Source organism: Tympanuchus pallidicinctus, unplaced genomic scaffold (assembly GCF_026119805.1).
Source record: "Tympanuchus pallidicinctus isolate F22 unplaced genomic scaffold, pur_lepc_1.0 scaffold52, whole genome shotgun sequence".
Taxonomy (NCBI): Eukaryota; Metazoa; Chordata; class Aves; order Galliformes; family Phasianidae; genus Tympanuchus; species Tympanuchus pallidicinctus.
The window spans coordinates 20672-39802 of NW_026294772.1; the positions used below are offsets into that span (position 1 = coordinate 20672).

General features: G+C 45.0%; 1 protein-coding gene across 3 annotated transcripts; it reads left to right on the plus strand.

Moving 5' to 3' along the window:
* The first annotated feature begins 821 nt into the window (after window positions 1-821).
* On the plus strand, window positions 822-13217 carry LOC128091822 (butyrophilin subfamily 1 member A1-like). Of its 3 annotated transcripts, XM_052705172.1 has the most exons (8): window positions 822-1013; window positions 1356-1577; window positions 6021-6089; window positions 7062-7139; window positions 8631-8699; window positions 10649-10675; window positions 11171-11197; window positions 11986-13217. In XM_052705172.1, exons 3-8 carry the CDS (start codon window positions 6041-6043, stop codon window positions 12552-12554), a joined length of 819 nt encoding a protein of 272 aa, XP_052561132.1. In that variant the 5' UTR covers window positions 822-1013; window positions 1356-1577; window positions 6021-6040; the 3' UTR covers window positions 12555-13217. The 3 variants fall into 3 exon arrangements, with proteins under 3 accessions (XP_052561132.1, XP_052561131.1, XP_052561133.1); XM_052705171.1 differs by lacking the exon at window positions 1356-1577; XM_052705173.1 differs by lacking the exons at window positions 822-1013; window positions 1356-1577; window positions 6021-6089; window positions 7062-7139 and having other exon boundaries at window positions 10536-10675.
* The last annotated feature ends 5914 nt before the right edge of the window (window positions 13218-19131 follow it).

Sequence of the window (19131 nt, forward strand, 5' to 3'; positions counted from 1 at the left end):
GTGTGCAACATCTGTGGCTGTGTGTTCAACATTTGTGGTTGTGGTGAGGCTTGGAAGGATTTTTGTATTCCTGGAAGGTAGAAACAAAAGCAACGACGACAACAAAAACAACAACTCACAAAACCAAACAGCTGGGATTTGAAAAGGCTCATGAGTACTGACTTCAAAAAGGAAGCCCACTCCTGTTCCTGACAATGACATCCGGATTACAGGGAAGGAGGTTATGAAATGTTTGGGCTCACATATAAACCCTTGGATCCATCTGGCTAAGTGTGGAAAAATAAACGAGAAAAACACGTTCCTGGGCACCTCATCCATGCAGCTCTCGCTCCACAATATCTGTTCACAGACTTGAAGTCACTGATGGTTTGGGAAGGAGTGTTTTATCCTTTCTTTTTGGTGCGTTGTTCTTCTGCTAAGTAAATAGGAAGCCACTGAAAACGTTCTAATTAAAAGAAACACTAAAAAAATTCTAATTAAAAGGAATCAAGATGTGAAATGTAGCTAAAATTATCAGATTTCCTATTCTGCCCAGAGCCTCATCCTGGTGTGAGAAGCAGCATAGCTTCGGCTGTGAAGCTGTTTCAACGTTGTCTCCATCTTCTATGTATAACACATCCTCTCACTCTCTTCCTATGATGAAAATCCATTTTTTTTTTACTGAAGAGAAGATGTTACCTTTCTATTCCCACAAATTTTGCAATGCCATTACAGCTGTACATGACTGGCAGACCTCACATTCCCAATTTTCACTTGAAATGTTCTCTCCAACCCCGTTTCGCAGTCAGTGGTTTGATCCTGATAATATGTTGACTTTGGACTTTGTTGGGCACAATTTCTGCAGTGCTGACACAGTGCTCAAGTCGCTGGTTCTTAAGAAAAGCATTTTCATTGGGAGAAAAGCAGAAAAGAAGGCTGAAAGTTTTCTCTGGATTTGCTGGTCTCATCTGAAGTGGAAATCAACCATTACTTAAAAGGAGCAAAAACTGAGATTTCTCTTTACAGGAGAACAGGTAAGAACCAACAGGAACACGGCACTAATGGGCATGGCTGTGATGGGAGCTGACAGGTCAAGTTGATGGTAGGGCTTGATGATTTGAAGGCCTTTTCTAACCTGATTGATTCTATGATCTTGTTATTGTTTAAGAAAAGAAAAAAGCACGTCTTTTAAAATATATGCTTCACGTGAAGATACGGAGAAAGACAGAAATGAAGCAATTAATGGGGTAACCTCTTGTTCTTCCATCCTATGAAGACTATTTTTTTAGTTTCAAGTCGCTCGCATGCAGCAAATAATGATGAAAGCAGCTCCACTGCCTCTCTCTTCCCTTTCTCTTGATGTCACTCACTCAGAGAATTAAAGTCCTCTGTGTTAATTTGGCTGCTACTGCCATCCCTGCGGTGCGTACGTGATTTCACGATGAATGTTAGATAATCCTCTGAAAGAAAAAGGGAAGAAATTGCTCATAAACCAGCCTATATTTTTGGGAAAGGAAGATTGTTAAAATGTCCGTTTGCTGCTGTTGTATTTATGACACGGAGTGCTGGATCATTTCCTCGTGGTGACCACTAATAAGGTCGGTGAGGTTGCATTATTTTGTTTTATTTACTGGCTGATATTTCTATTTCTGGGCTCTACAGTGAAATGTTGTCAGATGTAAATGAATATCTAGAGTGTTTGGAAGTTTAATTTGTAGAGGACAAATGAATCCCTAGGTGCAAGACCACAGAAGAAGTAATAGCTTTTAATACAGTTTCTTGTTAGGTCTCCTTACAAAAAAAAAAAGACTGGGGGACTCCAGGAACCTGTTCTTTATTCCCATCTTATTTATATAAAACTCCAGGTCAGGAGTGATAAACAAAAGCAGAGGAATAGAGAACAAAATTAAGAAGTCAAGGATTACAAGGCTGAGCATGGAAAAAGGAATGATCTTCGTATGAGGATTGATGATACAAAGGAATTGCAACTCAGAAATGAGCCAGTGAAATGAACAGGGAAATGTTTCTCCCAGCAAAAGTCGTCAAGGGAAAGAATTGCATTGTGGATTCAAAGCCAAATGTTTTCCCTGCGATTGCTGCTGGGTTATGATTCTCATTTTGGCAGAGTTGCAGGATTGACATTTTCTCAGAAAAGATACGGGGAGCTCAAAAAGCACAAAAGAAAACAAACAAAGCCTTAAAGCATCTACCTAAATCGGATGCAGAAGTGGGATTCACCCAGTGAAATGTCAGTCTGTAGTGGAGGTTTTCACATCTGAATCAGGCGCTCTGACTTCTGTTACTGCACAGAAGCGATCAGCGTTGCAGTGGTAGTCGTATCATCCTGAACAGTATATCAGATAGAAATCTCCTGAGCCTCTCCTCCTCCAGTCTCACTTTCAAACAGCACCTCACCATCTCACAACAGGGTATTACTTGGGGTGATGATTTTCTTTCATTTCCTTCAGATTATGGCACCTGAACACTTCATCTGGGCTACGGTACCGCCAAGAAGAAACGTTCCAAATGCTGGCTAGTAGTAATTATGAATAATGCTCCAACAGTGCCTTCCTTTTCCTTAAAGAGTTTACTTTATTGGTCTCTAAAGTAGGGAGACTTGAAAGGTTGAAACCTTTGTCCCTTCAAATGTTTAGTACTCGTGATAAACGTGACGCTCACCATACGTGAACATGCTGGATGTTTAATACTCTGGAGGTGTAACGTGGCAGGCAGATAAGCATCACACAGCTAATTGCTCACTCCCTCACAGTGGGATGAGAGAGGAAAGGCCAGAGTACAAGAACACGCTGGTTGAGTTAAGGATGATTTAATATGGAACGTGTTCAGAGGAGGGCAACAAAGCTGGTGAGGGGTCTGGAACACAGGGCTGATGAGGAGAGGCTGAAGGAGCTGGGATGTTCAGCCTGGAGAAGAGGAGCTCAGGGGAGACCTCATTGCTCTCTATAACTTCTGAAGGGAGGCTGTAGTGAGCTGGGGGTCGGCCTCTTCTCTCGTGTCATCAGTGATAGGAGCAGAGGGAATGGTTTCAAGCTACGGCAGGGGAGATTCAGGCTGGACATGAGGAAGTATTACTTTTCAGAAAGGGTGGTCAGGCAGTGGAATGGATGCCCAGGGAGGTGGTGGAGTCACCGAGCCTGGGGGTGTTCAAGGAAAGGCTGGATGTTGTGTTGAGGGACGTGGTTCAGTGGGAGCTGTTGGTAAGAGGTGAACGGTTGGACTGGATGGGCTTTGAGGTCTTTTCCAACCTTGGTGATTCTATGATTCTATGATTCTATGAATACGAAAGAAAGGGGAAAATAAAAGCAGAAGAAAAACAAGCAATTGCTCATTAGACCAGATGACAACTACAAGTCCCTTCTAACCTTAAGCGTTCCGTGACTCGTCAGTGTTGTGAAAAAGAAGACAAGGAATTGCATTTGTTCTGGATGGATGTTGTAGGAATTCAAAGAGGGACCACAGAAAAAAGTTACCCTGGGGAGTAGTAGAACAAGAGCGAAGCAGAACACGCTGTTTCATCTTTGTGACAAGTGTGCTGGCAATCTGTATCCATGCCAAAATGAGGATGGGTGATTTGAAACAAACAGAAATGGGAGCTGGTGAGGAGAACACCAGGGAGAGCATTTTGTTTGGGCTGAGTCACGTTCTCACTCTGCCTTGGAGAAAGTAGTGAAAATGACTGAAAGGATTCGTTATTGCTTGAAACGTTCTACCTCACAATAATTAATTAATTAATTTTAAAAAACAGTAAAAAAAATCATCATCTAAATGAAATAACATCGAAACAGACTGTTACTCAAATAGAATAATGAGGGTTATTTCTGACTTTGAGAGAAGAGTCAAAGAGAAGAATCAAACGTAACGAAAATATAAGAGGAAGAGCATTATTGAAAATCCCATTATTTCTATGGATAAAATTATGCAGCGCACAGGGTATGCGAATGTTCACAAGCTGGATTAAGAATGGAGAGAATGGATGGAAGAGAATGCACTGAAGATAGCAATTATTGTTTGGACTTGGCCTGAAGGTAGCTTCCAGGCGTTAGCATCATCAAAAACATGGAATCTCTGTGACTTTCCACACCTACATGACCAAGGAATCAGAAACCACACAGAGGAATGTAACAATGTGCTGACTTGAACTTTCACTTTCAGTGACAGTCATGGCAGAAAATCACAAGTTCAAATCACAGTGCGTGGCACGGAATGGAATTAAAAAAGCTTGTCCCATCAGGTTAATGGACATTCATGGCATTTCATGCTCCTTCAGCATGAAAAAACCTGACTGAGAGGAGAGTCTGTGGGGCTTTGCAGTTCTTATCCAATTGATCCATAGCGGGCCTTTAGAATGGCATTCATTTCCTTAAGAGCAATAATAGCATTTTTCTGAATCATGTGCTCAAGCATGGGTGCACCATAGGATGCAGTCATGGATACACCATAGGATGCAGTCATGGGTGCACCATAGGATGCAGTCATGGATACACCATAGGATGCAGTCATGGGTGCACCATAGGATGCAGTCATGGGTGCACCATAGGATGTAGTCATGGGTGCACCATGGGATGCAGTCATGGGTGCACCATAGGATGCAGTCATGGGTGCACCATAGGATGCAGTCATGGGTGCACCATAGGATGCAGTCATGGATACACCTTAGGATGCAGTCATGGGTGCACCATAGGATGCAGTCATGGATACACCATAGGATGCAGTCATGGGTGCACCATAGGATGCAGTCATGGGTGCACCATAGAATGCAGTCATGGGTGCACCTTAGGATGCAGTCATGGGTGCACCATGGGATGCAGTAATGGCTGCACCATAGGATGCAGTCATGGGTGCACCATAGGATGCAGTCATGGATACACCATAGGATGCAGTCATGGGTGCACCATAGGATGCAGTCATGGATGCACCATAGGATGCAGTCATGGATACACCTTAGGATGCAGTCATGGGTGCACCATAGGATGCAGTCATGGATGCACCATAGGATGCAGTCATGGATACACCTTAGGATGCAGTCATGGGTGCACCATAGGATGCAGTCATGGGTGCACCATAGGATGCAGTCATGGATGCACCATAGGATGCAGTCATGGGTGCACCATAGAATGCAGTCATGGGTGCACCATAGGATGCAGTCATGGGTGCACCTTAGGATGCAGTCATGGGTGCACCATAGGATGCAGTCATGGGTGCACCATAGGATGCAGTCATGGGTGCACCTTAGGATACAGTCATGGGTGCACCTTAGGATACAGTCATGGGTGCACCATAGGATGCAGTCATGGGTGCACCTTAGGATGCAGTCATGGGTGCACCATAGGATGCAGTCATGGGTGCACCATAGGATGCAGTCATGGGTGCACCTTAGGATACAGTCATGGGTGCACCATAGGATGCAGTCATGGGTGCACCATAGGATGCAGTCATGGGTGCACCATAGGATGCAGTCATGGGTGCACCATAGGATGCAGTCATGGGTGCACCATAGGATGCAGTCATGGGTGCACCATAGGATGCAGTCATGGGTGCACCTTAGGATGCAGTCATGGATACACCTTAGGATGCAGTCATGGGTGCACCATAGGATGCAGTCATGGGTGCACCATAGGATGCAGTCATGGATACACCTTAGGATGCAGTCATGGGTGCACCATAGGATGCAGTCATGGATACACCATAGGATGCAGTCATGGATACACCTTAGGATGCAGTCATGGGTGCACCTTAGGATGCAGTCATGGGTGCACCATAGGATACAGTCATGGGTGCACCATAGGATGCAGTCATGGATACACCATAGGATGCAGTCATGGGTGCACCATAGGATGCAGTCATGGATACACCTTAGGATGCAGTCATGGGTGCACCATAGGATGCTGTCATGGGTGCACCATAGGATGCAGTCATGGGTGCACCATAGGATGCAGTCATGGGTGCACCATAGGATGCTGTCATGGGTGCACCATAGGATGCAATTCCTTTGTTTCACCCAGTTCTAATTACATTTTTAGTGAGTGACACGGTGGAGAAGATGAAAACCTCACTGAGCAGAGCACTGCCAATTCTCCGTATCCTGTCAGGTAAGGAGACTTGGATTTCCAATCCAAGTCTCTTTGGAATACAAAAGACAAGACAGTAGAGCTATGGTTTGGAGAATGGAGTGGAGGCAGAGTGGGGATGGCAAGAAAAGTACCAGAGCTCACCAGATCTGTGGTGGTTTTCTTCTTTTCTTGTGACCAAGCAAGCATTAATGTGGATGACCTCAAGAGGAGGAAAATCCAGGGAGGTGCTGAGGTGGTTTTGGAGGGGTCAGGATGAATCCCAGCCAAGCACAGGCAATTCCTGCACTGCAAGGGTGCGTCAGAGTGATATTTAATACTGAGGGAGGATACTTGGAGATGAGGTGACGTTGCTGGCATGGATGTGTGCCTGAGTGACTGTACAGTGTTCAGGACTTTCTATTACATGCACATTGATATGGGGAGGGAAGGATCTCTGCTTGGTGCTCTGCATTCCCCAGAGCTGCAGGTGGGAATCTCCATTCTAAAGACTGATTCTGGTGTAGAAATTGCATGGCGCACAAACCTCTGTTTGAAGTGTAAGGACAGTATAAAGCCCTCTGGTCACAGCCCACGTGCCTAGCTATTGGGGGTAGAGATGAGCCACGTGGGTGCTTGTCGGATGTGGAAATGGCTTGCTGTAGGCATTGGCGAGCTTGGGCAGAGAGCTCTTGCTCTTGGTCTCGCATGGGCAATCTTGCTACTGTCAGAATAGGAGGAAGAGGAACAACGTGGAAAACATGACTGTGAGAGTGAAGTGAATGCATGAGAATAGTGCATGGGGCTTTACCACGAGTGTTCCTCGGATTTTGGGGTGCTTTGCAGCATAGGCAGGAAATGCTGCCAACATTGTAGTGCTAAGAATAAGTCAGGAGGTTTCGCTTGTAAGCTGCTTTGACTGCCTATTTCTTTCCATGCCCATGACATGACCAGAGCAGGGAAAGCTACAAGACAGACTTCACCCTTTTCTTTCATGTCCATCATTTCTTGCAGTAAGAGACATGGTGAAGCTGAAGCTCTCATTGCTTTATGATCGACTGTGCAGCATGCTGCCAACTCACTTCTCATCAGGTAAGGATCGTTGGATTGCCAAGCTAATTCTCTTTGGCTAAGCATCATTTATGGGTGTGTGACTGTGGTGAGGGTTTGGTTTTCTCCTATCTGTCTTTCAATTGTTGGGACTTTTCCTGTCTGTGATGTGATCAGGCCCTGAAAAACCTCAAGTTGGTCTTTCAGTTTTGCTCCTTTTCTACATCATTTCCAGTGAATGATCTGGCAGAACGACTCCAGCATTCAGTTTCTGACGCATGGAGCCGGGAAGATGATATTTCTCATCTGGGAGGACAGTTCTGGCAGATGAAGGACATTCTGTGGGCATGCCAAACAGACCTCATCAGCAGAATGTGTTTTCTGTTACATCATAGCTGTAGTCAGTGTCAAGGGAAGAAAGGGGCGAAGAACAGAATGTTGACATGGGAACAAACGTTTTCAGTGCTCACTTGCCTAGAAAGGGCTGGAAGGACCAAACAGAAACAACTATCAGCTACTAGTGAAGAATTTTTCATAGGAGTCTGGCACTGGCACGGGTAGAACTGGATCCTTTCTGATACTGTACAAGCTGCAAGAGAGCCAGGAGACATGGAATAAGCATAAGTGTGTGAGAAAGGGGTGGGCATGGGAGAAGGGCAGGAGGCTGACTGATGGCAGATTGCGACGCCAAAAGCTGAGGTGCGTGCTCTGTCTTGGTTTCTTGGACAGAAATTGTGATACAAGTCTGGTTTAGGTGCAGGGCAAAGGGAATAGTTGTTGCCAGGGTTGCATACAATGTGGTGGAAGGGAGAGATTCTGCTGAACCCCCAGAGAGCACATTTGAATCTCATTTTGCCTCGCCTGTGATGTGATCAGGCCTGGGGAAGAGGTGGTGTGGTCCTTGACACTTTGATCAGTTCTACTTCACTTTCAGTGACTGACAAAGCAGTTACAACTGACTATTTGTGAACACAACCAAAGGATAACTTCCCATCAAGTAAGCAAAACAATTAGCCTTGGAAATGTCGACGATGTGATCAGCTGTGGCTACTGTTTTAAGTTCTGGTGGGCATATGCTTTGCTACGAGAAAAGGGAAGTGAAGAAAAAATAGAGGCTAATATTTCCAGTGTTAGTAACAGGTTTTATGAAGACTTTCTTTTCACGCTTGCCATGAAAGAGCAACTGTGCCCATGCATGAGTGGTTATCATCTGTAGAGAGAGAAAGAATATCATTTGGAGACGATCTAATCTTGGGGAGGAAGCATGACTTCTGTCTGGAGTAAGACAGTGTTTGAGTTGGGAAAGAACTTAAGGACATCTAGTTCAGAGGCAGCAAATTCTTGACACGTGAGAACATCTAGGTGGATTATTTGTAGGTCTTGTGTCTCTCTTGATATTTTTGTATGGATTACATTCGCGTGCAGTCACTGCCATTGTAGGTCATGTCAGGAGGCTCCACTTCTGAGTTTGCACTCACATTATACTTCTACTTCCTTCCTTACTTTTCATTCTTTTTTTGCTTATCTTTTCAGTGATTGCTGCGTCATGGATGTTCATTTACTCGTGGAAGAACAAGCCTGTGCATCAGTTTTCCATTTCAGGTAATCCTAGTTTTAGTGTTAATCACTTTTCCTTGGTTCTTCCAAAGACCTTTTCAGCAGCAGGATCTATTCAGTGCTCTTTTCTGGGAGAGCAGAAAGAGTCCAAAGATGAAGAAGCAAAGGTAGCTTTTAGCAACCAGGCAGTGCTTACAGGCTTGGGGCAGAGTGTCTGGGGGACTGTTAAAGGAAGCAGACGTGGGGGTTCTGGTTGATGCTCAGCTGAACCTGAGCCAGCAATGTGCCCAGGTGGCCAAGAAGGCCAATGGCATCCAGGGTTGTAACAGGAATAGCATTGCCAGCAGGAGCAGGGAGTGATCGTCCTTCTGTACTCAGCTGTGGTGAGGCCACACCTCGAGTGCTGTGTTCAGATCTGGGCACCTCACTGCAAGAAAGAAAGTGAGGCTCTGGAGCGTATCCAGGGAAGGGCAACAAAGCTGTGAGCAGTCTGGAGGGCAAGTTTCATGGGCAGCAGATGGGGGAACTGGGATTGTTCAGTCTGAAGAAGAAGAAGCTCAGGGGTGACTTTATTGCTCTCTAAAACTACCTGCATGGAGCTTATGGTGAGGTGGGGGTTGGCTTCTTCTCCGATGTAAGCAGTGACAGGGTAAGAGGGAATGGCTTCAAGTAGTGCCAGGGGAAATTTAGGCTGGATGTTAGGAAATTTTTCTTCTCTCAAATCACGGTCAGGGGCTGGAATGGTTTCCCCAGGGCATAGAGTCACCAACCCTGGAAGTGTTCAAGAAATGTTTGGGTGTTGTGTTATGGGACATGTTTTAGTGGGAGCTATTGCTGATAGTTGAGCAGTTGCACCGGATGAAGATCTTGGAGGTCTTCTCCAAACGTGGTGATTCTGTGATGATTCTCTTCTTCTTTTTAAAAGCTGCTGTTAGAGTGGTGCTGGTGAGTGACTGCCTGTGTGCCTGTGAGCTGCACGACGTATCTCCTTGTTTCCTGTATGTGAGCATGAGTGGATTACAGTGAAACGTGTGCCAGAGAATCAGCCTAATCAGAGACTCGTGGCCTGATGTCCAGCTGGTGAGACACGCTAGAACTGAAACACTGTGTAGGCTCTAACTGAAAAGGGTAACAGGAATAAAGGCTCTCAGGAAAGTCACCGGATTCTGAACAGGATTCATTTGACGCACATCTCTCACAAGCTTTCGGATAAATATCTGCCATATTTACACGATTATGAACACCTTGTGCGCTGAACAGGTTCTAAATGGCAGATGTTCAGCACACAGAAGATGAGATAGAATATTTTTGATATTTCCAGCACTCTTCAGGGCTTCTAGTTATTTTGTCACTGACAAAGAAAAGTGTGTTTTTACATATTCTTTGAGTTTCATCATTCTCATACACGCAAATGCTTTTACAGTGTCATCCCCTGATGTATTCCTGTTGTAAGAACAGTGCTTAGTGTAGATAACTCATGACCATTGCTCAGAACGATCCCTTGCCACTTTCAAATTCTAATGCTCAGTGGTACTGACAAAGGTTAGCAAGTGCTTTCTCTAAGGAAGCCGTGTTTCCTCTTTGGAATGCTTGTTTACATGGATGCTGTGTAGTCTGCTGAGCTCAGTCTTGGCAGTCATGGAAGTAAAGAGCTACACTGAGGTTTCTGAGCACAGTCACGACATTCTTGCTGCGTGCCACCAGATTTCCTTACTGATGTGCTTGCACTGTATGATACGGATGCATTGGAGATGGCTAAAATATGAGGAGGCTCTTTTAAGAAATAGATTTCAAGTGCCTTGTTACCTTATTTGCTCACATGCATTCAGCTGAGACACCAGCTGACCATCCTTTTTCTACTCTGTTCTGGCTTTCTACCAGAGTCTGGAAATTAATCCCCTATTGGATTCCCTGAGATTGAGGTGAGATGGGAGCCCTGTGTGCCCCATTCCTGGGGAAAAAGAAAACTGATTGGTTTTTTTTCTCTCTTTCAGATTATGAAAATCTGAGGACTGAATTAGGTAGGAAAAACCAAGTGCTGACTTGTGAAAATGTCACAAAACCCACAGGGAAGACTCACACACATTCAGAAAAATACCAGAAGGCAAAAGCTATGATTGGTCACAGGATTGATTTAATACACTACAGGAGAAAGATTCCAACGGAAGAAGACCTACAAGCCAGTAGTTGATACTTGGGAAGGGGTTTAACTGTTGGTGATGAAGATTTATCCCTATATTAAAGTGATCTCTGGCAAATACTCCAAGGCCTCAAAGAGCACCGAAAATCAAACTTCATTCTCCAATCTAGTAGAAACCAGAGATGCCTCACTCTGGCAAATTATCTTCATGTTCCCCATTCTCTCTCCACTGCCACTGAGATTCCTTCTGTTCAGAAATCTGCTTAGGTTTCAGGTTGGGTTAAAGACCTTCCTAACAGTGGGTTGGTAGACAATGGTGGGCCGTGTTTTAGTGTGACAGATACACTTACTACCTGTGTTACTCATTTTCCTACAGAACTCCTGAAGCGACAACACTACAAAGGTGAGAGCAAAACAACTCGTGGTCCTGAGCCCTTTGATCATAACAGCAGTTTGCAAAGACAGCATTTTCCTTAGAGAGCAGCTCAGAGGATATTTCTGCCTATGGAACGATGACTTCTTCCCTTTCAGAAGCTGTTAGTGCAGCTAAATGGCATTCCTTCCCCTTAGGAAGAAAGGCCCTTTATATCTTTATTTGTTTAACTATTAGCATGAATGGCTTATTTTGAAGATTTTAGTTGGAGCAGTTCCATGGAACCTGTTATGACTTGCAGTTAATTAGCACACATCTGACCATCAGAAAACGGCTCAAGCTGGGTTTCAGCTATGTGTTGCTGCAATGCAGTCCTATGTTTGACTGTGATAATTTGATCACCATAACCAAACAAAAGGTTTTTGAGCTTTTGGCTTTACCAACAGGGGAATGCTTGGCAATGTATTTTCCCTCATGTCATATCTACTGATCCACATGATGAAGATGCAAGTTTATGAAGATGAAGGGGCAAGTTGATAAATCTCCTGTGCTTCACGTTGGAGCTGTAGCTTGGAAATAGACAGGCATCTGCAAGGTGTTTATTATTTGTTAGATAGCAGCCATCCCAGCACGGGAAACAAGAGGCATGGGAATAATAGGAAGGCAGAACGTGGAGGTCTTTGAGCAGGAGGCTCTTACATCTGACAGGGGAGGTGGAGAGTGAACAAGTAAAACGTGGATGAAGTGACACAACAGAAAGCCTCAGTAAGTCAGACCTTGTGTTTTCTGTTCCTTACAACATGACTTGATCATTGCAGTTGATGTCACCCTGAATGCTGACACGGCTCACCCCAGACTGGAAGTGTCTGAAGATGGGAAGAGCGTGAATGATACCGGTGTGATCAGACAGGTGCCCAGCAAGGAGGAGAGATTTGATTCCCACATTTTTGTGTTGGCAAAGGAAGGATACACATCCGGAAGAAAATACTGGGAAGTGGATGTTGGAAAGAGAAGAAACTGGATCTTGGGTGTTGCTTCTGAGTCTGTGGCTCGTAAAGGGACTGTGAACCTGTCCCCAAAGAATGGCTTCTGGGTCATAGGGTTAACAGATGGGGAAGAGTATTGGGCCCACACGGATCCTTGGACTCGTTTGACAGCGAGTGGTAGACCACAGAAGATTGGGGTCTTCCTGGACATCTCTGCCAACAAGCTCTCATTTTATGATGCCAAAAAGAAATCAGCTTTGTACACTTTTACCAGTATTGGTGATGGCAGACTGGAAAGGAAATTCATTCCCTTCTTCTCAACAGGTTCTGGTGTCTCAGCGCTTGATACTGAGCCACTGAAAATCGTGCAAGGGTTTGATGATGACTGGTCGTACGACTAAAATGCACACCGTGAGACCAGACTGTAGTCAAAAAAAGCCCCTGATTTTGTATTTTCCAAGAGAAACTGCCTACACATCCTATTATTTTCGTGAGATTGAAAGCAAGTATTTCAGTAACTGTTTCCCTTTATTTCAGAAAGCATTCCAGCAATACTGAGAAGGAATGTTTAGAATGAATATAAAGAAGGAATTCTTCACAGTGATCATAGAGAGACAGTGGAAGACATTACCCTGAATAGCTGTGACTGCTCTATCGACAGAATTGTTCTGAGGTTTGATAGGATTTGAGGAACCTGCTCTAGAGGGGAGACGTCCATTTCCATGGCACAAAGGTTAGACGAGATGATCTGAGAGTCCCTTCCGAATCAAATTATTCTAAGCAGGTAAAACTGTAATAACAAGCAGAGCACTGTGTGAAGGAAGATCATGAGGAGCAATTTATAGCAGATTTTTTTGGCAGAAGCCCAGCAGCAGGCATGGAAAGTTAGGAGACAAAGATATTATGCCAAGCACACAGGATATATTCTTTTGTATAGTGAAAGTTCACGTTCATGTCTATTAGAATTTGAATGAATGCAAGTATGGTAAAGTTACTGCATAACTTCATGTAATCACAGTTTAAATAGCAATAAATGATCTCCTTTTTGCAGATATTTGTCCACAGGTCTTAGTGTTGTCTGGTTTCATTTGTTAGTATCGTAAACATCCAGGGGGTTTTCAGAGTGATTAAGGCTAGAAGGAGCCTCTGGAGGTCCTCAGCTCTTCAATCAGGGACACCCAGGGTAGGGGAAGTTGGCGAAAATGCCTTGAGGCCTGCATGAGTTAACAAGGAGATCCTGGCCAAACTCAAACAGGAAAAGAAAGCCTACAGAGTGAAGAAGAAAGGAGAGGTAACTGGGAAAGAACACAGAGACATTGTTCATGCAGCTAAGGATCGTGTTAAGGAAGCTAAAGCCCAGACATTGTTCAAAGCTTGCTGTCTGCACTCTGTGTCTTACAGCCTAACAAGGATTTCCCCCCCCTCTGTTTTTTTTTCCTTCCAGTTATTTGTCTGATATCACTCTCCCTGCTTTGTATCGGCAAACCCTGAGAATCGTGGTCGCGACACGTGGGTCACGACATGAAATGGCCATGAGAGTTGCCCATCTCTCCCCAGTTCAGTTTCTTCACTTCATAGCGGAGAAAAAGAATTGTCATGTACAGGAAAGCAGATCAGAGTGATTTCATATTGATAAATATGATCTAGCAATACAAGTGCCAGGACGCTACACAGCCAATCGATACGCAGCCTTGTTGACTGATGGGTGTAATCCCAATTTCACCCAATCTGACCTCACACTCCTTAGTATTGAACACCAGTGCTCTCCATTTTAACTCAAAATTTGTCTGTTTCCTGTCAAAAATTCTTCTCTGGGTCAGGAGATAAAATTACTGAAGATTCAGTAAAATTACTGAACATTCTCTAACTTTTCTAGCCGCACAATTTCCCACAGAAAAGCTTAATTTATAGATAATTTCCAGCACAGGAAATCTCCTTTCCAGGGGACACTTCAGCTGATTCAGCCAATTTCAGCTAGTTCATCTAGTTCGTTTGATTCACTTTCTGCATGCTGTAGAGCAGATTAGATTCCAGCAGTTCTTGCTTTTCAAGTCCATACTCCAGATTTCGTGTGAGGAAAGTCAGAACATTGACAACTGCCTTGATTTGTGTTTCCAACTCTGAAAAAGGATCTGGAGTTCTGATCCAGGGAGATGTTGGATACCTACAAACTTCTGATCCAATAAATTCTTCCTGTCCTCATAACTGAATCTAATCCCAACTATCAACCATTTGATCAGAAGATATTGTGATTACCTAAAGTAGGAGATATTAATGAGTACCAGGCACTGGTAATCCTTTCTAACAGTGATTGGTAAAATAGGATCACATGGAAGACTGGCAGGAAGGGCAAAGTGTTAGCAATCCAATAGGAGGAACCTCTACAAAGGACAAGGATAACACAAAATTACCTGCACAGAAATGGGCAGAAGGAGACAAAATGGGGCAAGCCAGACTGAGCTCAGATGGGAAAAAAAAAACACGTGGAAGGTAGAGCCAGGGACAAAGAGCCAGAGGAGATAGCCGAAAATTGTGCATGTTTGCAGGGATAAAAAGAGGAAGAACACAACTTGGCCTGGGTTTAAAGTAGTGTGGGGTGTGAAGGTCATCCTGAAAGCTCAAAGAAATCTTAGTTCTGCTGCCAAAGGGTCAGAGTGAACTAAAGGTGGCTTGCCTGGGCTCTTGTAGAACCAGAAGAGGGCTTACACTGATAGAAGCGGAGCGGTGACGTTACGCACCTTCACTTCAGGGAACTCATCCTGCACAGCAAGTGGGATAATAAGCATCTTGGGAATGACCAAATCAGGCTTTGACCAAGATGCAATCCCAAAAGGCAACAATCCACTAAAGCAACCCCCAACAAAATAACTTCTACAATTTATAAGACTTCCACTCATTCTTGGTATGGGAAAATGGTATTCACTTCTTGGGGTGTTTGGTCAGAGACGTACAAAGAACAATTGCTCACTAGTTTTTAATTTCATTCTTTAGATTTTAACTGATTAATGATTTCTGATTCTTTATCTTTCTATTTCATAGGCAAAACACTTGCAGAAAGGATGTTCTGACTGCCTAATGTTACTTTGTCAAGTGTGGTGCAAGCTTCAAGAGCAGGACATTCAGGTCTCTTCTACTGCAGATGAAAACAGCAAAAGAATAGATGCAAAAAATGTTACACTTCTTAAAGATACCTGGCCATCATTTTCTTTCTTCTTTCTTCACTTTCTCATCTTTTCTTCTAACACAGGTTAGGGCACAGCAATAGAGAAAATTTATAGAGATGTTTTTTTGCTGACAGTTCAAATGCAACTGGGAAAAGACTTGGATTTCCTAAGACTGGTTCTATCCACATTGGAGCAAACCTGAAAACTGCGTTTCTCTGGTCCCACTTCATCAGTAGACGTGTAGAACATACAGTCAGCAGTATGCAAAGAGTGCTTTGATGTCATCTTAGAACTGATGTACATCTGGGTAGAGAAATCACACCCTGAACTCAGAGCTCACCCATTCCCTCTGTCATGGTCCTTCTCCTGGTGTAGAAAACGCTGTCAGAGATTGATAAGCCTCATTACTTCCAGGCACTTCTTTTCAGCATAGAGTGAACTAGCTGAATAAAGCTTTCTACACCCACTGTCCTGCAGCCTAGCTGAACTCAAAGGCCAACTCAGTCCAAACACAGAGACCTCTTGAGATTTCTGGAAATGTTTTCAATGATGTTTGGGTGACCAGTGGCACGTAACTCACTGTCAGAGTCAGTACTTCAAATGAAGCAAGCTGCCCTGTCCACCAGCTCCCACATAAGTTACACTGCCAGGCTGTTTCTTCACCCCCTGAGCACAGTCAGCTGCTTGCCATTTCTTTAAATCAAACACCCAGTCATTATTTCTTGCCAGACAAAACTCACCAACGTTGCTTAATTAAATGAGTAGAAAGAAAACATACAGAAGTAAACCTGTCCCTGCAGTGATCACTGCCAGCTTCAGTTTTGCTTCTTGGTTTCAGATTTCTCTTCCCAATATACACAGATAACTAAATAATGCAGGCAGCATTAAGTACTGCGGACTTTGGCCTTAATTACTAGTGGTGAGGCTCATAAAAATGTTCCCATATAGGATGAAGGGCAACTGCTCAAGTACACACTGCAGGAAACATCTGGAGTGTGTGAAGGAAGTTTTCTGGTCTACTACTTGACCATTTGACCAGAGGAGGATCTCTGTGGATTCTGGAATTAAGGGTATTTCTGTGATTGCATCTAGACTGCAAGAGCAAATTTGGGACGTTCCTGAAGGCCCTACCCACCACTGCTTTTGGAGAAGACAGAAGGGAGGATGCACTGCAATGAACAACTTGCAGACTTATCATTACCAAAGGTACAGAGCTGCTGTGAGCCCTGATGAGGATACTTATCTGGGGAATGGAAGACCTCCCTGCAGTCAGGGAAGAGGTGGTCCAAGAGCGCCTAGGCAACACCAATGTTCACCAATCCATGGGACCCGATGGGATGCATCCACGGGAGCTGAGGGAGCTGGCAGAGGTGATTGCTGAGCTGCTTTTGGTCATCTTTGAGAGGTCTTGGAGGACGGGGGAGGTGCCTGAAGACTGGAGGAGAGCCAATGTCACTGCAGTCTTCAAAAAGGGCAAGAAGGAAGAGCCAGGTGATTACAGGCCAGTCAGCCTCACCTCTGTCCCAGGAAAGGTGATGGAACAGCTGTGCTGGATGCCATCTCCAGACTTCTGAAAGAAAATGAGGTTATCAGGAGTAGTCAGCATGGGTTCACAAGGGGGAAGTCGTGCTCTACCAAACTGGTGGCCTTCTATGATGTTGTCTCTGGCTGGGTGGATGGGGGGAGTGCAGTGGATGTAGTCTACCTTGATTTCAGCAAGGCATTTGATGCTGTGCCCCACGACATCCTTATAACAAAGCTGAGGAAGTGTGGGATAGATGAGTGGACAGTGAGGTGGGTTGAGAACTGGCTGAGTGGCTGAGCGTCATCGTTGTTGGTGGTGCAGAGTCTGGCTGGAGACCTGTAACCAGCGGTGTTCCTCAGGGGTCTGTGCTGGGTCCTTGTTCAACATCTTCATCAATGACCTTGATGAGGGGATGGTGGCCACCCTCAGCAAGTTTGCTGATGATACGAAGTTGGGAGGATTGGCTGACAGCCTGAAGGCTGTTGTATGGGAACTGCTGAGTCACGGCCTGAACCTCTGATTGATCACCTGAGGCAAGCCATGAGCCAGCCAGAGGAGCACAGGTGAAGGCAATTCAGCTGTGCTGCCGGAAGGGGTGGAGCCAGGTTGCACCCCTCCTAGACCTATTTAAGAGCTGGCTACCAGTGGGGAAGGATCTTTTCTGGAGATCACGTCTTCTGGTGTTTTGTAGGTGAGCCCAGCATAAAGGTAAGCTTTCCATTTATTCTCTTTTGTTGTCATTCTCTACTTTGCCTAACTCTCTTGATTATATTGTGGTTGTAACATCTTGATATCCATAGATTATGCAGCTGTGCTGCCATTCAGCGAGACCTGGACAGGCTGGGGAGATGGGCAGTAAAAAACCGGATGAGGTTTAACAACAGCAAGTGTAGAGTCTTGCATCTGGGGAGGAATAATTGCATGCACCAGTACAGGGTGGGGGATGAGCTGCTGGAGAGGAGCTCTGTGGAGAGGGACCTGGGTGTCCTGGTGGATGACAGGTCAGCCATGAGCCAGCAGTGTGCCCTTGTGGCCAAGAGGGCCAATGGCGTCCTGGGATGCATTAAAAAGAGCGTGGCCAGCAGGTCGAGGGAGGTGATCCTCCCCTGTGGTCTGCCCTGCTGAGGCCTCATCTGGAGCACTGCGTCCAGTTCTGGGCTCCCCAATACAAAAAAGACAGGGATCTCTTGGGAAGAGTCCAGCGGAGGGCCACGAAGATGGTGAGGGGCCTGGAGCATCTCTGCTATGAGGAAAGGCTGAGTGAACTGGGTCTGTTCAGCCTTGAGAAAAGAAGGCTGAGAGGGGACCTGATCCAGGTCTATAAATATCTAAGGTGTGGGGGGCAGCATGGCGAGGCCAGACTGTTTTCAGTGGTGAGTGGAGACAGGACAAGGGGAAACAGCCAAAAACTGCAGCATAGGAAGTTCTGCACCAATGTGCACAAGAACTTCTTTACAGTGAGGTGACGGAGCACTGGAACAGGCTGCCCAGGGAGGTGGTGGAGTCTCCTTCTCTGGAGATGTTCAAGACCTGCCTGGATGCCGACCTGTGCGACCTGCTGTAGGGAACCTGCTTTAGCAGGGAGTTGGACTCAATGATCTCTGGAGGTCCCTTCCAACCCCTACAATTCTGTAATACTTGACTCCTGCAGCCCCCAACAAGACCTCCCTCCCATCCCCAATAGCATTATGCTGCAGATACTTTGTATGAAACTGTAGTTTCAAGACTTCGTTATTTCTAACCACAACCATTCAAAAGGCACGTGTACAGGATTGTGCTGTACTCTCTTTGCAGAACTGAGAAAACAAACACCTCCTGAGAATATAAAGTCAGACTGCCCCGTTTTATAGCAGGCACTCTGTAATACTAAACCACAGATGCTTTTGCTTTTTGCCCTGCACACATCTGTTTAGCGAGTGAAGTGTTTGTATGGGGTAGAGTACAGCTAGGAATACAGAATTATTGTGACCCCAAGGAATTGGGAAATAAATTCTCTTAGCTTCTGTGGCAGACATTCCAATTAAAATGGAACGGGCTGCCCACGAAGGTGGCAGTCACCATCCAAGGAAGCATTCAAGAAATGCTTAGATGTTCTGTGAAGGGGCAGAACATGGGGGAATATTGGTGGTAGGTGGAAGTTTGGAGCGGATGATCTTGGAGGTCCTTACCATCTTTGGTGGTTCAGTGATTCTACGCTATGAAAAGGGAATAAATGATGGATTTTTCTCCTTCTGCTGAGCTCGTTTGTGCATTTTTCAGTGTCTGCTCAAGGACTTTCCAAGGAAGTGA

Coding starts and splice junctions, on each gene's coding strand:
- LOC128091822 (XM_052705172.1), top strand. CDS start 6,041: ATGAAAACCTCACTGAGCAGAGCACTGCCAATTCTCCGTATCCTGTCA. Junction 7,140..8,630: donor GCCAACTCACTTCTCATCAG/GTAAGGATCGTT, acceptor TTATCTTTTCAG/TGATTGCTGCGTCATGGATG. Junction 10,676..11,170: donor AAATCTGAGGACTGAATTAG/GTAGGAAAAACC, acceptor ATTTTCCTACAG/AACTCCTGAAGCGACAACAC.